The sequence below is a fragment of the Castor canadensis genome, chromosome 3 (assembly GCF_047511655.1).
Source record: "Castor canadensis chromosome 3, mCasCan1.hap1v2, whole genome shotgun sequence".
Taxonomy (NCBI): Eukaryota; Metazoa; Chordata; class Mammalia; order Rodentia; family Castoridae; genus Castor; species Castor canadensis.
The window spans coordinates 29800353-29824588 of record NC_133388.1 but is presented as its reverse complement, the minus strand read 5'-3'; the positions used below and the strand labels follow the sequence as shown (position 1 = coordinate 29824588).

General features: G+C 37.5%; 1 protein-coding gene across 3 annotated transcripts in view; it reads right to left on the bottom strand.

The window, feature by feature from the left end:
* The window catches only part of Sptlc2 (serine palmitoyltransferase long chain base subunit 2), a 116472-nt gene that overhangs the window by 72416 nt on the left and 19820 nt on the right, over nucleotides 1–24236 (bottom strand). For all 3 annotated transcript variants that reach the window (XM_074067454.1, XM_074067455.1, XM_020162208.2), the window contains exon 2: nucleotides 13251–13445. In XM_074067454.1, coding sequence (XP_073923555.1) covers nucleotides 13251–13445 — 195 coding nt within the window. The remainder of the gene's footprint in view (nucleotides 1–13250; nucleotides 13446–24236) is intronic.

The following is a 24236-nucleotide window of genomic DNA, read 5'->3' as shown; positions in this document are numbered from 1 at the left end:
CTCATAATATAGATGTCCACATACTTCTATATGATTATGATAAAGAGGATGAATAATTACAATAGCAGCAAGAGTTTCCACCTGTTATTTATGATATAAAGGCACTTGCCAAGTGTTTTACATATATGTAACTATCTATGTAAGTGAATACTGCTGCACCCTCTTCCAGAAAGTATTATTTCTCCCATTTTCAGAAAGGCTAAATAGCCCTTCCAGTTAGGGAACTGGTTGGTCCAAGACAGAGGCAGGATGTGAAATGGGCTTTCTAATTCCAGACTACAATCCTAATCCCAATGCTGCACTGCCTCTTGTTCTATGATGCTGTCTGTACGGACAGACAGTTACACACACACACACATACACATACACACACATGCACAGGCAAAATAGAAAGCTAAACCCTGTATTCCTCAGATACTCTTGTGAGTGGGTTGTGGATTTGATGTAGATCTACCAGGGAGAACTTTACACAGGTCTGAAGGCAAAGCTACTTTTTTGCCCCAGGCATAGAAAGCTCACTCTAGCAGACCTTTGCTGAAACTATCAGCTAGTTTCCATGCTCTGTGGCCTTGATGGCAGATACTTGCAGCCGGTGAAGTTTCCTAACTTGGAGTGGTAGCTTAGTTGAGGGAGGGAGGCCCTGACCTCCCTACTCCAGTCCTCCACACTGTTATAAATGCTTAATTTATTTTTTTACTAAATGACCTACAGTGAAACTTGACTATTTCAACAGCACATTTGCTGTAATTACTGTTAAGAAATATAGTTAATAAATTATCGGTATGTTTTTGATTAAAATAATAAAATTCAAATTTACTTAAGTCATATACATTAGATTAAGCTAAAATTCTAGCAGCATTCCAAATTAACTCTATTAATGGGGGTGCTACAACAAATTTCAATACAAATTATGAAAATTGCTTTTAACAATTTTAAATGTTCCCCAAAGGCCTATATGTTAAAAGTTTGGTGGCCAACCTGAGGTACTACTGGGAGGTGCTGAAATCTTAGGAAGTGGGGCCTAACAGTAGAAAGTTAAGTCACTGGGGATGTGTTCTTGAAGAGGATATTGAGACCCTGGTCCCTACCCTCTCTTTGCTTCCCAGCTGCCATGATCTGAGCAGCTTTACTCTACCACACCTCCCCATGATGTTTTGCTTTGTCACATGTCCAAAAGCAATGGAGCAAACAGACAACGGACTGAGCCTGGTCATGAGCCAAAGTAATCAGCTCCTTCTGTAAAACTGTTTGTCTCAGGTATTTTTGTCACCTTAAAGGAAAGCTAAGACACAAATCTCAATATATCAAAGGACAAAATTTCTCTCAAACATGAGTATTTGAGGCAAACAATACTGCCTTGATGTTGGGATAGAAAGATTAGAAAACATGCTCAGAAATGTTTCCATGCTTCCCATCATCAAAATTGCTTAAAGTTCTCTCCTTGACCCATTGTGCCAGTGCAGGGGATGAAAATGAGATAAATAAACCAACTCTAGCAGTCAATACTTGATCCTTAGAAAACAAATGTATATTGGAATCATCAAACAGTTTTAGTTCTATTCAAATTGGCTAAGTAAAGAAAAATAGACTGGGGGCTGCAGGTGTGGTTCAAGTGGTAGAGTGAGTGCCTAGCAAGTGCAAGGTCCCGAGTTCAAACCCCTGTACTGCAAAAATCAAACACAAACAGTAACAAACCCAGCGTGGAGCAAATAAAAATCTATGAAATGATAGTAAAATGTATTCAGACCACTACATACTGCTTTTAAATGGCATTCTTATTTTAAAAACAACATTCTCACTGAGGCAACTGGACAGCCATAGGCAATTTTTAAAAATCATTCTTGACCTAAACCTCACACTGTATAAAACAGTTAACTGAAAAGGATCACAGAACTAAATGTAAAATGTAACACTCTCAACAAACAAACAAAAAAACCCCTTAATATGTTGTTGGTAGGAATGTTGTTGTAGGAATGTTTTCCAAAGTGGAAAAGAGTGGTGGTGTCTCAAAAAGGTAAATGCCGAGTGTCCTCATGATCCAGCAATTCTACAAAGAACTGAATTAAAGACATTCAGACAAATTCCTGCTCATGAGTGTTCACAATAGCACTATTCATAATAGCCAAAAAGTGGTAACAAATTGTGGTATCTAGGTTGGCAGAGTGGCTTAAGTGGTAGAGCACCTGGCTACCAAGCTCAAGGCCATGAGTTCAACCACAAGGACCACAAAAACAAAACAAAACCAACCACCAACAACAAAACAACAAAAAAACCCCCACACAATGGAACTAGTACTCACTGATAAAAATTCATGAAGCACAGGTTAATGTGCTTACCCAAAATGCTTGGGACCAGAAGTGTTTCAAACTTCAGAGTTTTTGGATTCTGTAATATTTTCACAGACTTTACTGGTTAAGCATCCCTAATGCAAAACACTCCAGGCATTTTAGATGTCAGATTTTCAGATCAAAGATGCTCAAACCTGTACTGTTACAAGCTACAGTAAATGTAACAATGGGTGAACCTTGAAAATATTATGCTAAGAGAAAGAAGTCAGACACAAAAGGCTTATGATTCCATTTGCATGAAATATCAAGAATAGTTAAAACTGCATGCAGAGACAGAAAGCAGGTTAGTGACTGCCAGAAATGGCAGAGAAAGAGTAATGGGGAGTGATTGCTTAATGGATATGGGTCTTCTTTGGTGGTGATACAGGGTTTGGAACTAAACAGAAGAGATGGTTAGACATTTTAAATGTAGCAAATACCACTGAATGTATAATTAAAAATAGTTCCTTTTATGTTATGTCAATTAAAAAATGAAGCAAAAAAAACCCCCAAAAAACAAAACTAAATCTCTATTTGAAATTTCTTAATGAAGGAAGAAATAATTCAACCTAAACTTCAATCTACCCATACCTTTCCAAGAAAATAAAAAGGGCCCTATTATTTTTATTGCTCTGCCTCTCCCTCTGTATCAGAGAAAGATCCAGGCATATATTAAACAATTTCTTGGCTTTTTCTTTTTTATTAGCATATATTAATTGTACAATTGTCTTATTTCCATATATGCATATGATGTACTTTGATTAAATTCATCCCCTCTATTTTAAACACAGTTTGAACCACTGGCACTAATCCATGGCAGTCCATGATACACATGTAACACATAGTGCTGCTAAGGACACAGACATGAATCTCACCCACACACAAGGCAAATGAGCAAGAGCATATAAGCATATAAATGAGCCTAGTACCGAAAATAAGTATCAAAAAATGAAATACAGACCAAGCACCTATGGCTCACACCTGTAATCCTAGCTACACAGGAGGCAGAGATCAGGAGGATTGCAAGACCCTATCTTGAAAAAACCCACCACAAAAAAGGGCTGATGGTGTGGTTCAAGGTGTAGGCCCTGAGTTCAAACCCCAGTACCACAAAAAAAAAAAAAAAAAAAAAGATACAGGCCAGTTTAGTAGTACACCCCAGCTACTATGTAGGCACAGGCACAAACAAAAGGATAAAGTGCTTGCCTAATGTGTAGAAGGCCTTAGGCAAAGGGAAGGAAGGGAATAAGGGAGGGAGGCCACAAAATAGGGGAAGATAGCTGTAAAATATCTTCTAAAATATATTAAGGTTACCTGTAACCCATTAAGAAAAATACAGAAATCCAAGAGAAAAACAGGCAAAAAGATTTGAACAAAAGATTTTCACTTCATGAAATCAACACTTTTAATGGTCATTAAACATAGAAAAAGGTATCCGGAGCCGAGTATAGTGTTTCATGCATGTAATCCCAGCACTCAGAAGGCTAAGACAGGAAGTTCATGAGTTTGAGGCAGCATGGACTACAGAGAAATACTGCCTCAAACAAAACAACAACCAAAAAAAGGTATTTGCCTTCATTGAGCAATACAGAACTGTAAATTAAAACACAATGAGATTACTAGTACAAATATACCAACTGAACTGGCAAAAATTTTAAATTCTGAAAATACCAAGTGTTGGTAAAGATATAGAACAATGAGTTGGGTACAATGGCTCACATCTATAATCCCAGCTACTTGAGAGGTAGAGATAGAAGCATCACAGTTTGAGGCCAGCAAGGGGGTATGTGTGACCCTATTTAAAAAACAAGCAGCTGGAGCAGAGGGATGAGGTAGAGAGATGGTGGGGGCAAATCTAACCAATGTACAATTAAGCATATTCAGAAATGTCACCACAAATCCCCCCTGCATAACTAATGTATGCTAATAAAAATGCTTTCGGCAGGGAAGGGAAGCTGTCTGGGTTCCAGTGGCTTACACCTGTCATCCTAGCTACTTGGGAGGCTGAGATTGGGGAGGTAGAGGTTTGAGGATAGCCCAAGCAAATAGTTTGAGAGACCCTCCCCTCCCCATCTCCAAAATAACCAGAGCAAAATGGACTGGAGGCATGGCTCAAGCCATAGAGTGCCTGCTTTGCAAACGAGAAGCCTTGGGTTCAAACCCCAGGTACACCAAAAAATAAATAAAACAAGCTGGATATGGTGGTACATGCCTGTAAGGCATAAACAGGAAGATGACGGTCTAAGGTTGGCCCCAGAGAAAAGCAAGATGCTATCTGAAAAATAACTAAAGCAAAACAGGCTGGGGACATGGCTCAAGTGGTAGAGCTTTGCCCAGCAAGAGTGAGGCCCTGAGTTCAAGCCCTAGTATTGCAAAAAAAGAAAAAGAAAAAACCCCAAAAAACAAAAACAAAGATATGGAACAATGAGAATTCTCAAACACAGCTGGTCGGTGTATCAATCAGTACAATCACTTTGGAAAACAAACTGGCACTATCAAGTGAAATTAAAGACATGTATACTCTATAACCCAGTAATTGCAAGCCTGAAGAAACCCATATACACAGGCCTAGGAAACAGATACACCAAAATGTTTATAACAGCTTTATTAGTCTCTTACCAAAACAAAAAAACAAAGAGAGAAATTTCAACTTCCATCAATGTTAAAATGAATAAATGGTGATATACTAACAAATAGATATTACATAGCAATGGAAACAAGTAGAGATTCACAACAAATGCCTGAAGCCTATGCTGAGTAAACAATAAAGCATAAAAACAATAAAGCACAAATAAATATATATAAAGTTCAAAAGTGGGCCTAGAAAAATTTTATTGTTTACCAATGCATACATAGGTGACAAAACCCTAAAGAAGTTGGGAGAGTGGGGCAAAGGGAGACAGTAAGATCTGGGAGGGCAGTGATGGCAACTATTGCTACTTAGGTGCTGATCTCACAGGTGCATATTCATAGTAGTGTTCCTTATTCTCCACATTTACCTCTCACTGATATTTCTAGATGAGTGCTGCCCACATTTTTATATTGACTATGTATAACTAGTAAGAAGGTTAAAAGATAATGGAAACAATGTTCTGATTAAATAAATTCTAAACTTTCTGTAGAAAAGGGAAAAACTTTCTATAACATACATACACTTATTCTGAAAGCTTCACATAACAGATTCTGGTAAATGCCTTATCCTAGGAAAAATGTGCATCTACATTTACCTAGCCACATGACAAGAAAACTTACTTTGATGGTACTAGAACACTTATTTATATGGAAAAAACCAAGGTGCTTTCAAAATCTCAGCCACCAAACTCAAGGCTACTCATCTGATAATCTCTTAAGACATGCTAACTTACTCCAAAGGCATCAATTAGGAGGATGGGGGGGTGGGGGAATGACCCAGACATTGTATGTACATATGAATAAAAGAAAAAAAAAAAGGAGGTTCACTGTTCAAGGCCAGCCCAAGGTGGCCCATGTCAACAAACAAGCTGGGCATGGTGGTACACATCTGTAATTCCCTGAAAGGCCAAGGTAGGAGGATGATGATCTGTGATCCAAGGCTGGTGTGGGCAAAAAAAAAAAAAAAAATGAGTTGGGGCCATGGCTTAATTAGTAAAGTGCCTGCCCCTAACAAGTACAAGGCCCAGAGTTCAAACCCCAATACCAGCTAAATAAATGAATACTAATGCTGTCTACAGGTGTGATAAAGCTGCTGAAAGATTAAGACAATTGACAAGATTAAATATTGTACTGCATAAAAAACATACAGTGAAAAAATTTCTTGACTCTATGAATTTTTATTAGGGCAGTGTTTTTTCTGTAATAGGACAAAGTAACTTTATGTGATACATATAGCAGAAAAATGACAAAACTGTTTCAAAAATTAAACCAAAAATTTAAAAATCCCACTGGGAGCATGGCTCACGTGGCATAGCACCTGCCTAGCAAGCATGAGGCCTTGTTAGGTTCAAACTCTAGTACCACAAAATAAATAAATAAAATTAAAAATCCCAAATAATTCCCACCAGAAGTGAGAAGAAGTACTGAAAATGGAGACATCCTTCAGTTAAAAATTATTTTATAGCTATAAGTATTTATTTTAAAAAACCAATAATACTATCTTTGCTTCTACTTAATTTTTTTTAAAAGTAGGTAAAACAACTTGTCAAAAGGTTACTAGACTATTGGCTTTAACTCTTTCAATCAGGGTCAAGAATTTTCCTGACTGTTCTCACCAAAGTCATGCTACTGTTTGTTCTTTCCTGTCTCTAACATTACAGACAGGAAACTGCTTCCTTACTGCTTCCTTGCTGCTTCTGCGCTGTCCATAAGGGTACAGAGTATAATTTCAGGGTAAAGCTACCTATCTTCCCTAGCTCTAAAACTGAGTCACTTGCGGTTTGTGTGTGTGTGTCCCAACATACACACCCTGACCATGAACATTTCAAGAATGGAAACTTTTCATGATTATCATTTGCCACCACTCACATCACTATCACTTTCCTCAGTGTCGAGTATACTCTTCTAGGCACTAGGTATAGAGAGGCAAACAAAAAAAAATAATAATCCCTGCCTTTGTGGAATTTATATTTTGATTGGAGATGTAAATGTAGAAAACAGAAAGCATATCAGATAGTGAAAAATATAAATGGAAAACAATACAAGCACTGAAAGTAGATGTATGATGCTGGAGTCATGCTGTAATTTAATAGGGTAGCATGGGTAGAAGAGAAGACAAAAAGGGAGTGAGGGAACTATCTGGAGGAAGAACTTCCCTGGCAGGATGAACAGCAAGCACAATGGCAATGAGGCAGGAGTGCGTTTAGACTGCTCAAGAAATGGCAAAGTGTCCAGCAGCAGATGAGAGGTCAAGCAGTAGGAGACAGCATCTGAGTGGAAATGCAGTTTGGGAAGAAGTAGCTGAATCTGCAGGTGCTGATGGGCCACACGGTATGTGGCAGAAAGAACAATCGTGGGCATCCAAAGTTCTGAGCTTAAGTAAGTGGCAGAAGACAGCTGTCATTCATGGAGACAGGATATCAGCTCAGTTTCAGACATGTAAAGCTTCAGGTGCCTATGTGTAGATGTCCAATGGGCAACTCCATACAAGGCCCTATATTTCAGTGGGTCAGTGAATGATAGAGATAAAAAATGGGAACTTATGAGCGTACAGAGGAACTGAAAATGTTCATCTAAGGATAAAGTCTGGGCCACACCAACACCTAGAAGTCGGGCAGATGAGGAGGATTCAGCAAAACAGAATGAGAAAAAATAGCCAAAAAGGAAGAAAACACAGGCAATTATTACATACTGGGAGCCAAAGCCAACAAAATGCCTCTAGAAGACAGAATGATCAACTGTGTCAAATAATGCTGATAGGTATCAAAGTAAAGACTGACAAAGGACTCTAGGATCTTGCAACACCAGAGTCATGGTGGCCCTGAGATGAACTATTTTAGCTGACATGGAAAGACAAAAACCTGACTGGAGTAGACTAAGCAGTGAGTGGGAAGCAAGTTACTGGAAACAGCAACAATGCCAGGAAGTTTTTCTCTAAAAGAAAGAATGACCCAGGAGCCAGTGGTTCCCGCCTATAATCATAGCTACTTAGGAGGCAGAGATCAACCAGCCTGGACAAATAGTTCACAAGACCCTATCTTGAAAATCCCCAACACAAAAAGCACTGCCGGAGTGGCTGAAGCAGTAGAGCACCTGCCTACAAGAGTAAGACCCTGAGTTCAAACCCCAGTACCACCAAAAACAAACAAACAAAGGAATGGAAGGAGCAGCAAGGGAAAGCAGCATTCTGAGAAGGCTTTAAGATGGGAGAAATATGCCAGGCATGGCAGTACACATCTGGAATCCCAGCACCTAGGAGGCTGAGGAAAGAGGATTACAGATTCAAGGATGAGACCCTGTCTCAAAATAAATAAATTAAATAACATGCCTAAGTGCTAAGGGGAATGGTGCAGAGAGGAAGACTACTGTAGCAGGAGCCAAGTCGGGTGTGTATTACACAGGAGTGACAGAGGACTGGCCAGTCATCACGTTACCTCTAACAAGCCCTATTGGATGGCTGGATTCAAGAAGAGTCAGTCACATTTTACATTATTAGTTTTTGCTTCCAAAACTGATACAGCATTTTCAAGATGCTTTAGGGAAAAATATAAATAGAACTATAAGATAGCTTAAAGTCTAAGGAAATTTCCTAACTAGAATCTAAAAACTGCTGAGGGCTGAGGGGCAGTACAGAGAATCTACAAACTCTACTATGATTTTTAAATTTTATTTCTCCATTTGGATACTTTTTCTTTTTTGCTAAAGTTATTTTTCAAGTAGGGTCTCACGTTGTTGCCAGGGCTCGCCTCACACCATGATACTCCTACCTATGGCCTTCCAGGTAGCTGGGATTTCAGGCACACACCACTACACTGGACTTTTTGGTTAAGATGGAGGGGAGGGGTGTCTCACTAACTTTTTGCTCAGACAGGCCTCAAACTGCAGTCCTCTCAATCCCCTCCAGAGCAGCTGGGATTAGAGGCATAAGTCACTGCATCCAGTCTCATTATCAATAAGCATTTTAAAATCATTTTACCACTTTAATATCCCAATGGCACCAAATTTAATCTTGGAACAATTCAGAAAATGAAATAAGAACCAGTTATTTAAACTCTTACATTCCCAGCTAATAGTAAAACACAGTTTCAAGCTGCTATATGCAAAGAAAATCTGAGTTAAAAGATTGAAGCCTAACCAGGCGGTGGTGGCTCATGCCTGAAATTCTACCTACTTGGGAGGCAGAGATCAGGATTGTGGTTCAAAGTCAGTCCAGGGCAAGTAGTTCACGAACCCCTCTCAAAAAAAAAAAAAAAAAAGAAATCACAGAAAAAGGGTTGGTAGAATGGCTCAAGGTGTAGGTCCTAAGTTCAAACTCCAGTACTGAAAGAAAAAAAAAAAAAAAAACCACACCTAAAAAACCTAAAGCAAAAGGGGCTGGAGGCATAACTCAAGTGGTAGAGCACCCTCTAAGTTCAAACCCCAGTTCTGCCAAAAACCAAAAAAGCTACATAGTTGCTCCAAACAAAAAACTTCAATAGATGATAGGGAAACTTTTGCAAACTTAATACTGGCAGCAATGGAGAAGAATAGAGTACTAAATGTACTGCAAAATTCTTTTAAAAATTTTATTTTGGGCATAGCTTCTTACCAGTGAGAAGCCCCTAGGATAAATAAAAACAGGGTAGTAAATAAAAAGGAGTCCATATGATGGAATATTATTTAGCAATAAAAAAGGAAGTACTGATCATGCTACAACATAGATGAACCTCAAAAACATTATGCAAAGTGAAACGGGCCACATAAAAGATTACACTTGTATATGAAATGTCCAGAATAGATCAGTAGTTTCCTGGCAGGTGGGTAAGGAAGCAATAACTGCTAATGGATACAGAGTTTCTGGAGAAAAGAAAATATTATAAAATTAGATATGGTATTTACTAAAAGCCACCATATTGTACACTTTAAACAGGTGACCTTTAGGGTATATAAATTATACCTCAGTAAAGCTGTTTTTAAAAAGATGACTGCTGTCCAGGGCTCCACACAACACAAAGTTTTGTTCTTTTTTAATGTGTAATGACCCACAGAACCAAAGACAGACCAATTGACTAATCCCCTAGCTTAATACACTAGGCAATTATACACTGTAATTGGGAGTTTCCAAAGATACTGCTAAAATGACAATTATCAGAATATTCATATTAAGCTACTTTTTTTGGAGGGGGACAGTACTGAGATTTGAACTCAGGGCCTTGCATTTGTTAGGTAAGTGTTCTACCACTTGAGCCACACCTTCTGCTTAAGCTATTTTTTTGAAGGAGATCAAGAATAAAATCCTTCCAGGAACTCTAATTAATATATTTCAATCAATTTCCTTCTTTTGTACCTTGAAAATTGAATGTATCAGGATATGCATTCATAATATCCCTTCCCCCCCCATTTCTGACTATCTGATCATGAACATGCTATGGAGGCAAAATGTTAGTTTTCAATTTAGCACACCATACTTTACACCTTAGATTTCTAGGTATTTCCTATCTGTATATTAGAACATTTTTATTAATTCAAACCTTTCCTATGTCTATTACATACATGTTTCTGGACTACTAGCATCAACTCACATAAAAAAAACTATGAACTGGGAAAAAATATTCTTGTTCAAAACACCACTACAGAGGATCAAATGATAAAGAATTCTAAGAATTTTATGCAATTCATTCAAAATAGAACAAACTCATGATCACTCGTCTTTGTTAGTGTGACCATGTAATCTAGGTGGACCCAAAGCAACACACTACTTTTCTCTATAAAAAACTAACACATACAGTTAAATCAGGCTCTCTTTTGTAATGGAATGAAGAAGAAGATCAGGATGTGGCTCTGGATACCACTCACTCAGTGAAAAGAGGAAGCAGCAATATATTTGCATTTTATATCCCAGGCAAACACTTTCCCTCACACCTTTCCAGTTTAACACTTAAATCTGCCTGCGCTTTCTACTACATCTCTATAGCATGAGGAAACAAATTTCTCATAAGACTTAATAATCCTTTTCTTTCTAAAAGCTGGATTTTATAAGAGAATAGCAGAATTTAACTGTTTAAAGTGCTGTTATTTACTGTGAAAATCCCATTGAAATGAATTTGAATAATTTAGTACAATTATCTCAACAAATGGTAGAGGTAAATGTCCATCCCACTGGCTCCCCCCCATTTCCTCTTATTACTCCTCCAAGGTTTACTTCCTAATTAACCCTACAATACTCAGATTATTTTTCTGTTCTACATTTTCATACAATCTAAGCACTATTTACTTGTACAATGGTTTTGGAGCCTGGCACCAGTAGCTCATGCCTGTAATCCTAGAGATCAGGCAGATCACAGCTCGAAGCCAGCCCAGGCAAGGCAAACATTTGAAGTGTTTGTTTCCTTGACAATATTAGAAACTGATTAAGAATAAATTCCGTGTTCTAATTTTCTCACATAATATTAAATACATACAAGTTGCCCTCAGTACTTAAACAGTTAACTCATCTTCTGAAACACGAAACAAGTTCAAAAGATAATGACTCATTTACAAAGTAACTCAGATGCCTCTTCATTATTTCACTCATTCATTCATTCACTCATTCATCACATTTTGAGTTCTAGCTGTGTAAGCCATAATCAACTCCCCTGCTCAAAAACTTTCCAGGACTCCTTATTGCCTGTCAAACTTCTTCATTTGACATTCAAATCACAATTCCTCATATATCCACATTTTCAAGTCTTCCCAAACATTCCTCATGCCTTTGCCTATGCTATAAAGTGTCAGCTACCATCAGTCACAACCATCACCAAATTAGTCTAGAGGAATGGATGACCTTGAGCTTGTGAACAAGTAAATGAAATACTGTTCAACACAATAAATGCATAGGAAGCTGTAACTGAGGGGTGTACAAAAATCAACATGTTTTGGATGCACTCTGGGTAGATGCACTCAGAGGTAGAGCAGAAGCAGAATCAAAGAAATTTAAAAATGTGTTCAAACCGTCAGTGGTGAAAATTATTTTTGCCTACTGGATTGAGTTCTGAATACACGGCTCTGCTTGCAATAGACATTCTTTAAAATAAACATTTTCTTAATGAAATTAACTCATACTCATTTTGATGTAATAAGCAGGATGCCCAAATTATGGTACTAGGGCTGCGAAGGGGTGCAAAATGGCTAAGATGAGAGAGAAGGACACCTGATCCTGAGTTCTCCCGGGTGTCAGAATTCTAAACCCTTACATACACTGACTGGTTTTGTTTTCCTAGTAGCTGACAATGCCTTTTATTCTCCAGGGACTTGCTGTGTTGCCCAGACTGGCCTGTGACTCCTGGGATCAAGCGATTTCCTGCCTCAGCCTCCCAAGCAGCTGGGACTATAGGGACATGCCACCATGCTCAGCCCTTTCTTGATATGTACTCTTTCCCTTTCTTCACTGGCTCCTCTCTCAGTGACCTTGGCATCCCCACACCTGTCTCTCTCCTCTAATGTTCCACAAGAGTGAGAGCTATGATGGACAATAAATGAAGCTAACATCTTAAGCCTTTCTCTAACTTGGTACATCTCCTGGCCTGGAAGACAACTTCTCCATAATTCACATTTCAAGAGCAAACAAGTTTGTTTTAGTTTTAGCAAAATCTGGCATTTTTAAACCCTGTCTCTATTTGTTTATTACAAATAGGTAATACATGTGTATTGTATAAAACTTTAAAACCATAAAAAAGTTCATTGAGAAAAGTGAAGAAGTGAAAGAGGTACTCCTCCTGGGAGAGAGCCACAATTATCTCTGTTTACCATTACTAAAACAAGATCCTTTGCTACTGTAAACAGACTGGCTAGGCCACATTTGGTTTTAGGGCTTGTTTGTTTAGGTAGAGGAGCTGATCTGCGAACCTGACAACTATGTATAATGTGTCCAGGAGAAAACACACCATGAGAACTCAATCTTTGCAGATGACTGTAAACACAATGTGGAACACAGTAGGAAACCTGAACAGAAAGAATGTAGCTTTGGCACTTCACACTCCTGTGGCCACATACCAGCTCTGATGCTAGGCATCTTCAGATACATTTTTAACTCCCTACCTCATGAAACAGTAGACCTAAATTCTTATAGTGACTAAATTAAAAATACGTTAAGTGGTTTGATTTTTCCATGCCTCCAACCATGCTTTCAGCTTTCTTTGTGCAACGTTTTCACAAAGTTTAACTACATTTGAAATATGTATTTTAATGTGCCCAAATTTCTAAGGAAAAAAGCTAGTTTTTTCTAAGATTTCTATAAAAGGATTCCATTTACAAAATCTAAGATGTAACAATTACCTTTTGTTCTTCTCTTTCTGTTGCATGGTGACACTTTTCAATTCTCCAATGCCTCAAGAAATCTCGAAGATATCCAAAGAGGGTGAGTACACCATACCCCACATATGTGAGCACAGCAACCAGCATGGGTGTTTCTTCAAAAGCCTCATTAAATGGTCTTTTATATAGTCCTCCATTTTCTGTAACATGATGAATCTGAAAGAGAAGTTAAAAATGCTTATTCCAATCACTGCAAGAGTTTAAACCCCAGTACCACCACATAAATAAATAAATAAATAAATAAGCAAAAAACAATCACTGCAAGAAAAAGATTTCTACTTAAAATCTAAGTCCTCAGAGATTTGTTGAATTATTCCTTGAGAATTATATAAGTAATAGTCCAATGAAACACTAGGATCTAAGCAGGGTATGCTTATTTTTTATTAAAAATAATGCATGAACAGTGTAAAAAGAAAAGAATAAGGAAGACTTACTAAACAATGCCTAAACCTGGTTTTTTATTACAATTTAATTTTCTGAAATAGATTTTAAAATGCTATGATTGAAGGGAGCATAACTTCCTTTGTTCTAATAAAGAAAATTTTTAAAATAAATAAGCAAAGAGAAAGCCTATTCTGAAAAATACTGTATTAGCTTACCACTGAAGTGACCAAAAGTTCCAACAATAAATTCAGTTTTAGAATATAAAAATATGTGTAAATGCCTTACTACCACACATTCTTAAAGCACCCAGCCATAGTATTTCAAGTAACAGTCAGCAGCAGGCCACTTTGGAAACACATGGTTCATATTAACCTTTGTCAGTGATAACACAAATTGTTATGCACAAAAGTGTGCTCCAGCAGTGTACAAAAGGGGAAAGATAGCTGAGTGCAGTGGTGCTGCCTATAGTTCCAGCTACTTGGGAGGCTGAGGCAGGTGGAAGGCTTGAACCTATGAGTTCACAGCTAACCTGGGGGAGGGAGGGAGGAGAAGAAAGGAAGGAAATTGTTTAATAAAAATTAAAAACAAAACAGAAGCTGTTAAATCTGGGCAAAGAATGAAAAGCAGTTTAAGATACATTAAAAAAATGTTTTTAAATCACTTATTCTGGTAATCTCTATACAGAACTACATCTGAAAATGCTTTGCCTTAAGAATCCTATATTTAATACCAGTGCCAAACTCTCCTCAACTATGAAATTTTTTAAACTACTCATCCTCAATTGTATACATTAAAAAGCCAGGAGAGTTACACAGCCCCATAGTCTCTAACTATAGACAGCCAATTTACGTGACAAAACTGCAATGGTTAAAGATATCCTCCTTTATTTCTAACATCCCTAAACAGCAAGACAAGTAAATTCATACTATAGGTTGGACTATCTAGGAAAAAGCCAGTCAAATCATTAATTAGCCTGTTGTTGTTGTTATGAATACAGGGTCAAATATATGGCCTTACATGTACTAGGCAAGTGCTCAACCACTAAGCTACATCCCCAGTCCATTTGTTTGCTTGTAAATACTGTGTGAGATTCTAAATAGCCTTATTTAAAATTAAACATATTGTAAAGAACTAAGGTTTAACTATAAAGTGACTTTTGAAATGTGGTTTAAATCAAACCACCAGTGACCCTCATCATGCAGGGGCAAAATGGACAGGCCAACTGATATGAAAACTTCTTAGGTAGAAAAGTCTTAGAACTCAGAGAGAACAAAATTATTTGATCTCTAAGTACTGATACTAAATTTTACCTCTCACATGATTCAATAACACTAAGAGTATTACCATCTTACATAATATTCCATGAGGAAAAGCACCTGGCCTGCTTTGTTCACTGTTTCACATCCGCCATCCAGGATAGCATTTATTGTTAACAAAGAGTTAACACTAAATAACATTTCCTTTTATTACTACTTAAAGTGACATCTCATAGGGGCACAATAAATATCTGTTCAATTAATAAAAACATGTATTATGCTCTTTCAGAACAAGTACTCTAGCAAAGAAGAGATTAAGTTAGAGTGATTACACAGGTAACTTTAGGCCATTTCTAGAGCTTAGATCTAATGTTTTTTAGTCTCAAGTTCACTGTAAACAAAACATGGGCTAAAATTCTTATAGTGTGTTTCAAATTCTAGGTTCACCAGGAGGGCTCTTAATAAGCCATTCAATCATTTTTAACTTGAGAGTTATACTATCAATGATGTAATCAAGAAAATACTAGTATATTACACTCCCTCCAGGTTGAAGAAACACACATGTCCATGAGAAACAAACAAGAATGTAACGCTATGTTAGTATTATACAAGATTTAGGCACTCTTGGTATTCACCAAGATACACTTGCTTCAACAGTAAAATTACTGTTCAAGAAAATAAAAAAGAAAAAAAAAAAAAGCTAAGAAAAGAAATTTGTTCAGTCAACAGTACAGGCATACCACTATAAAACAAGGGGAAAACAAAAAAAAATCAAACCAACAAGGCTATTTAATCTACATACCTATAGGCTGTCAACCATGTTCATTACGCACCTGAAAAGGCACTCTTAACCAAAGCAATAGTGGGAAAGTATAATCAAAAGATAAATTACATGTATAATATACCTGCTTATATATGCTTGAAAGCTGCCTGGAAGGAGACATAAGACTGGTGGCAGTGGGGGGGAGAGGGAGTGGGTGGAGTGGGTGGTAAGGGAGGGGGTGGGGGCATGGGGGAGAAATGACCCAAGCCTTGTATGCACATATGAATAATAAAACAATAAAAAAAAAAAAAGACTGGTGGCAGGAAGTGAAGTAGGGAAGAAGGGATACTTCTTACTTATATGTAAACCAGTTTGATTTTGATTTTCTTTCTTTTTTTACAGTGAATATATATTACTGACTTTTCATTTGTCATTTATTTTTAAAACACTGAAAGTGAGTTTTGCCACAGATTTTACTCACTATGGACAAAAACAGAGCAAAAAACAGTAATGGCCTATCATAACTTCAGGTCATCTCACACCTACAGCCCCTAGGGAATCCTCATCTATTTGTTAGTTCTCAAGTAGAACTTACATGCTAATGAGTACACTAGTATCTGTTGTAATCCCAAATTTCCTTCCAGAGCTCCAAATTTGTATTTCTACCTGCCTCCCATGTAATTCTTCTACATTCCACCGGTGCCTCAAACTCAAGGAGGCTAAAACTGAATGGTTTTTTTTTGGTGGTACTGGGGTTTGAACTCAGGGGCTCTATCTTTTGAACCAGTCCACCAGCCCCATTTTGTGTTAGGCATTTTCAAGATAGGGTCTTGAGAACTGTTTGCCTGGGCTGGCTTCTAACTGCCTCCCAAGTAGCTAGTATTACAGGAATGAGAAACCGGTGCCTGTCCTAAACTGAACTTCTTATCTCACCATCCTCACCCCTCTCTCAATTAAAACCTGATCCTCTTCTTCTATTACTTATTTTGATTGACCAGCATCATAATCCAGTCTACCCAGTCTCCCAAGTTTGGAGTCATCTTTAACTCTACCTTATTTTCTGGCTTCCAGCAGAACTAATAATGAATTTTAGTGCCTTACAAGATATTCTTGTTGGAAACCACGGAATTTTAAGAAGGCTTAAAATACTGCATATCTTGAGACAGGCACAGAATACACAATATACACAAGTTAAAATTCATGGAGCTATACACCTTCACAATAGAATAGCATATTTTATATAATAGCCTGGTATAGTGGACTAGCATGTTGTATTCTTCAAAAAAAAAATTCAATGTTTCTCCCTTCAACAGACTATTATAATATCCTTCCTCCCATTTGGTCTCCCTGCCACCAGGACTCTTCCCACACTCCACTATCTCCTCTCCAAACAATGTGATCAAGACACTTCCTTGCTCAAAAAATTTCAATGACTTTACAAGATAAAGTCTCAAGTCTCAACTCCCAGAGAACCAAAACTTAGTCTACACCATCATGGCACCAAAGTCAGTCTGCAGCCCCTCACGTTGCCATTATTTCCTCCTTCCTACCTCTGGGCTTCTGTTCCAGTCATGTCAAGCTTCTTGTCACAGTCTTGTTTTCTTGAACCACTTGTGTATTCAGTTGCAGTTATGATTTCTCTTTACCTTTTAACACTTAAGTGTGAATTTCTTAAAAACAGACATTCTCTTACACAACTTTTTCTTAACAGCATACCTGTCAAAATCAAGAATTTGATACAATACTAGTATCTAGTCTACAACTCTGTTGAGATTTTGCCAATTGTCCTTATGATGCACTTCACAGTAAAAGAAAATCTTGGCAGTGTTTAGTTTACATAAAGAGCTGACCTTCTAATAGAGAAGGCTTAGAGTCTAAAATTGTTAGAAAAATTAATTTGTGTCTTCTGTTATTATCTCTTATTTTGACAATAAATATCCTTGCTACTTTCTAAAAAAGAAAGGGCAAGAGAAATAAAGAGGAAAGAGTGCAAGAAAGACATAAAATAAAATAAAAGCCTGAAATAGGTATTTTGTACTGTTTCTTTAATATCAGGAAAACAAATAAGCAACTGAACAAGTAAGATTTAATAACACTGTAAAAATGACTGAAAAGGAATGATTCTGAATACAGCTTTCAAGAGTCCCATGAAAGCACTATGAACCATGCAATGATGCAATAATGACAACCTAATTATTAGGGAAAACAAAAGCAAACATTTCTGATACAAACACAGACCACATAAGCACGATTTCCTTAGGCAAAAGAACAAACTCCAGTTGAATGCTAAGATGACAGAACCTGCCTACCTGGTGGATCTTTGGAACTTATTTTAAAACTTGATGTCTAATATGAACCACCCACAATTCTTCAGCAATCAAAGAACTGTCATCAAGTCTTTTGCATTAAATGAACCCCATTCATTTCCAAGTAGTGTATTCTGTTGTTCCTTAAAATCAGTTCTGCTGAGTAGTCTTTTCTTGGAATTTTACTGACACGCACTAGCTTCTCCTACTGCATACCACACATACTAACGAGAATAGTTTGGAGCTTTGGGCAAATCACACAAGCTATGTCACTCTCTGAACATATGCTTCCAGAAGGTCCTCTTTTGACAGCAAGGAAAATTTGAAAAGTAGAGTCCACATTTTTTCTTACAATCAGGATAAATTCCCTATTTTTTGCCAATAATTTTCCTTATGTCTCATGCAGAATGGGCTGAAAAATGCTTCCAAAGCTAGTTGTAAAACACACTTCTAGTTAGACATGACCATTTTCCTATCAAAGTCCTTAATCTTCTTTAACAAATTGATTCTAAAATTCATGTAGGAAAGGGCCAAGAGGACCAAGGCAGTCTTGAAGATAAATGAGGTGGGAAGAATCACTTTTATTAGCTAATAAGAACAATTACAGAACTAAAGAGATTTGGGCATCTGGTTTCAAACAACAAAAAAGAGAATCAGATAAGAAGCCCAACAAAGTATACTGTAAGTATAGAATTTGACAATAGTGGTGTCACTACAAATTACTGGGGAATGGATTTCCTTTTTATTAACTGGTACTAAAAAAAGTGGCCTTTCCATGTGGAAAAAAAATAAAAAATAGATCCCCAGTTGATACCATTCTGTAAAAATCAATTCTAGGTTGCTAAATACTCAAACATAAAAACCAAAAAATTTAAAACTGTGGCGTGTATGATAAATCTTTATGACTGTGGAGTACAGAATGACTTTCCTAAAACCATGAAAACACAAAGGTTGAAAATTTTGATTGTGTAAAATTTCTGTATGCTACAGCAGAAAAAAGAATGTAAGACTTAGACTTAAGAGGAAAAAGTTAATAAAAGAAGCATAAAACTTCTACTCTAAACAGTACAAAGCAAAACATTACTCAAAGAAATTAAGGAAAATCTAAATAAAATGGAAAGATTTCTGATGTTCGGGGACTGGAAAACTTTAAGATGCAAAACCTCTTCAAGTTGACCTACAGATCAAAACAAAATACCAGTTTTGGGTTTTTTTTTGAGATTGACAAACTAATCGTAAATTTCATATGGAAATGTGAGAAACCCAGAATAGACAGACTCTTGAATAGGAAGAATAAAGTTGGAGCATACACTTCCCAATGTCAGAACTTACTACAAAACCACAGTAGTCAAGACAGTGTGGTAATGACAGAAGGAAAGACATATGGATCAATAGAATAGACTTCAGAGTTCAGAAATAAATACATTTATGATTTTTATAGGAATTTTTTTTTACAGGAATGCCAAGACAATTCATGGAAGAAAGAATGGCTTTTTCAAAAAGTAGTATAGGAGCCTTGTGCAATGGCTCACACCTGTAATCCTAGCTATTTGAGAGACTGAGATCAGGAGGATCTTGTTTTGAAGTCAGCCCAGGCAAAAAAAATCTCACAAGACCCCATATCAACCAATAGCTGGGTGTGATGGCACACCTGTCATCCCTAACTAGATGGGAGACTGGGAAGGAAGGCACAATCATGGTTCCAGGCCAACCCCAGCAAAAAAGTTTGCAAGACCCCATCTCTACAGAAAAAAAGATGGGCATGGTGGTACACACCTGTCATCCCAGCTAAGGCAGACGGTGTAAAATAGGAGGATTGAGGTCCAGGCTGGTCGGGGCAAGAGATTCTAACTCCAAAATAATCAAAACAAAAAGGGCTGGCAGTATGGCTCGAGAGGAAGACTGCCTGCCTACCAAGTGTGAATCCCTGAGTTCAAACCCTAGTACATAAAAAAAAAAAAAAAAAAAAGGATACAGGATAACTGGATACCCACTCCACATGCAAAAGAACTAATCTGGACCCTCTAGAAAGGAGCCAACGGTGTAGCTCAGTGGATGAGTGATTGAGGTCGATTCCAAGCTCCACAAAACAAAACAAAAAAACCCAGAAAACATCAAAATGCATTAGAAGACCTAATATAAGAGCTAAAACTATGGAAGAAAACACACATGTAAGGCTGGATGTAGTAGCACATGCCTAAATTCCTAACTACTCCAGAGGAAGAAATCAGGAGTATCATGGTTTGAGGCCAGTCTAGGCAAAAAATTAGGGAGACCCCTATCTAAACAAACAAGCCAGGAATGGTGATAATGTCTGTAATCCCAGCTACATGAGAGGCATAGGTAGGAGGATCAGGGTTCAAGGCAGAACCCCAGCAAAAAATAACAAAAACAAAAAAGAGCTCGGGTATGGCTCAAGTGATAGAGCACCTGCCTAGCAACAGCAAGGCCCTGAGAGCAATCCCTGGTACCACAAAAAAAAAAAAAGAAAAGAAAGAAAGAAAAAGAAAAACACATGCAAATTTTATGACCTTTGAATAAACAAAGTATAAACAATTAAAAGGAAAATTGATACAATGAACTACATTAAAATTAAAACTTGTGCATCCAAGGATGACACCAGGTGTAAGGGCACATACCTGTAATCAAAGTTAATGAGAAAGCACACGCAGGAGACTTGAGAGTTCCAGGCCAGAAAAAATTAGTTAGGGAGACCCTACCTCAGAAACAAAATGCAAAGTAAAGGGGCTCTGGGTGTGGCTCAAGTGGTAGAGCACTTACCTAGCATGTGCCAAAGCCCTGGGTTCAATGCCCAATACCAAGGGGAAAGAAATCAAAGAAAGAGTTGGCATGGTGGCGCATATCTATAATCCCAGCACTCAAGAGGAAGCTGAGGCAGGAGAATGGCAGCCTGGGCTATATTACAGATCATGTCTCAAAAAATAAACAAAAACAGCAAAAAAAAAAATTATAATCACGTAACACTGGTGAGATTACAGAATGACCCAAACCCTCTACAAAACAGTTTCTAAAATGTTCCTAGTTACCAGCAATTCTACTCCCAAGAGAAATGAAACAAACATACATTCTCGAAAAAACTTGTACATGAGGGGCTTAAGGGGTGAGGGCACCTGCCTAGCAAGCATGAGCACCTGAGTTCAAACTTCAGTATTGCCAAAAAATAAAAAATAAATAAACGACTAGGAATGGTAAACTTCAAATTTACAATGTGTGCCTCTGGGAAAGAAGGGAAATAGCATCTCCCCTGGGAGAACTTCTTAAAAGAATTGGAGAACTGTTTAAATATAAGTCAGATCACGACACTACCTTGAGTGGCTTCCTACCTTTGATAACAAAGTACAAAGTTTCTACAGGGCTTTCAAGGCCCTATATGTCCTGGCCCTCCCATTCCTTTCTAACTTCAGATACTGCCAGGTCCCTGCACTCCAGCCATGCAAGCACCATGCAAGCATGCCTTGCCAGGCTTTTTTTTGGTGGGACTGGGGTTTTGAACGCAAGGCTTCATGACTACAAATGCTCTACTGCATGAGTCACAGCTTCAGTTCATTTTGCTCTGGTTATTTTGGAGGTGGGAGCTCACGAACTATTCGTCCAGGCTGGCCTCAAACCTCGATCTTCCCATTCTCAGCCTCCCTAGTAGCTAGGATTATAGACATGACCCATTGGTGCCCATCTTGGTCAGAGCTTTCATAGCCCTTAACTCAACCTGGAAGCCTTTTTCCTCAGTCTCGTTCACTCCTTACCTCCTTGAGAATGGGTCCCTAAGCATCCTGTCTAAAATACTCTTTCCATAATCTTTCTGATTGTAGCACTTTTGCCTGAAGTGCTTATTAACTGTCTGCTTCTCTCACTGCAGTGTAAGATGCTGTACTTTAGTGCTTGGATCATGCCTAGCTCATACTAGGAACTCAATATCTATTACTAGTGTGAATGATGAATGTATGAAAACTTAAGTGTTTTCTTTTATTTTTTTTAAGCATAGCCCAGGCTGGCCTCAAACGCATGACCCTCCTGCCTCATCCTCTTCACCTCGTTGATTACCAGCGTGCACCACCACAACCAGCAAGTGTTTTCTTTAATGGAAAAAAATCTAAAGCAATAAGCTAATTGTTAAGTTTTATCAAGCTAGATACTGACCAAGCTAGATATAATAATGTATGTATATATACACATTATCAATCCTAGTACAGTTCATATGAACTTATTGGCTGACAAAAAATAGCTTACACAATATCTCTTCTTACACAAGAATTAGATGGAGGTGGGACATACGCACTAAAAGAAACCCAGAGCCTAATTTTTAGTGTTTCAAACAGCTAAAAATCAATAGGAGCCTACTGAATACTTTTATAAGTGAAGGGAGAAGCCTGTGAAAAAGAATAGCCAGAGGCCACTGATGACCTTAATACTCTGGAAATGGTTCAGACACACTGTGGGACACCGCTTCATCTCCTCATTAGCTCTTTTTTAAGGAGCAGCAAGGCCAGTCCTAACTTCTGCAGCCTCCTCCCCACTGTCTGTCTTTTTTTTTTTTTTTTTTGAAACCAAGTTTTATTGGAGAAGAGTTCTAATTCTGTTAAAGCCGCAGGCAAGTTCTTTTCAAAATTACAGTTCTAGGTCAAGCTGTGAAACCAGTGGTGCTACAAAGGAAGCAAAAACCTGTACTATTAGTTACCATACCTTTCTTTTCTCACACTGATTCAAAACGCCAAGAATCCAAGAATCAGAGCTGAGAAACCAGGCTGTGATCACTCTTTAGACTGCAGGAGACCTACCTGCGGCAGACCTGTGCATGCAGGGTAATATCTAGACTGTCACCTTTATCAGTTTGGTTTTCATATAGGCAAAGAAGCAGGTTATTTCATACAGCTAAGTTAGTTAGTATTAAACCTCACTTCCTCAAAACAGACATTTTCTTAGCAGAAGGCATTTTCCTAAGCAGAGGAAACTCTTATAACCATTCATCTCAACTCAAGTGCAGTTAATAATATGAATAGCAAAAAATAGCTGATAAAATGAGTAGCAAAAATGAGCACAGAAGATGAGCGTAAAGTAAAATTCTAATTTTAAACTACTGATTATTTTATAACAATTCGATTAAGATGAAGTACCTGTGAAATAATAAAAGGAAAACTTGATTCAAAGGAAATTTCAGGAACATGAGTAAATGGCAATACATGAAAAATGTAGAGAAAAGGTTGCAACTTTGATGTATGATTTCCTTGTGATTAGATAAATTGCTTACTCTACTTTTCTTGATTTTCTCATTTTATAAAGTGAAGAGAAAAAATGAGACAGCTTAGGAATCATGTGTAAAAGAAATGCTTGACTTGGTGCATTTTTCATCTTGCATTTTAAAATTTAAATCTCTTTAGGTAGTATTCTTTAAAATAGTTTCCTTACTCTTTTATTTCAAACATCATGTTTATATTGACATCCATTTTCTCTAAAAAAGAAAGAAAAAAAGAAAGAACTGCAAAATTATTCTTTTTTTTTTTTTTTCCTTTGATGGTGATACTGGAGTTTAAACTCAAGTCTTTACGCTTGGTAGGCAGGCACTCCACCACTTGCACCATACCCCAGCCAAGACTGCACAATTCTTAAGATGAGAATTAAGAACTGACAGACTTTTCAGTCTATCTGTATCACCAACATTCTTGAAATACAGAAGTCAAATATTTGTAAAGTAAGTGGAAAAAATGAAATATTTACAACAATTTTGAGTTTCTTAGTGGAATAGGGGCCTAGAGAAGTTTTGATGTCTGAAAATTAGTTTTGCAGTTTTGAAATGTTAAAAAATTAAACATGAGGTATCTTTACTCCTGGGCATGAGAAATTAAAGAAAGGGAAGATCAAGTTGTGACAGATTTCCTAAGTCTGAGAGAGTGGAACTAATGAGGTGAATCTGTAAACTACTGTACACTGTGCCTTCTTTCTTCCATCTTTCACAATCCCTCCTTCCTAAGAGAGGAGGTTTTGACAGATTGCTAAACATCATTTATTAAAAAAACAAAAAACAAAAAAACTTCAGAAACTAAAAAGTCAACATTGCTTCTGCCTTTTGCTCTCTTATGCTGCTATGGTGAGGGGCCAGATCCAAACATCTAGGTCATGCCAAACTGAAGGTTTAGATAGACTTGGTCTACAGTCGTGACCACAATGTCTCAAGGGTGGGATCCATGGTATGTTTATCATAGGCTTTATCTGCTAAGCATTG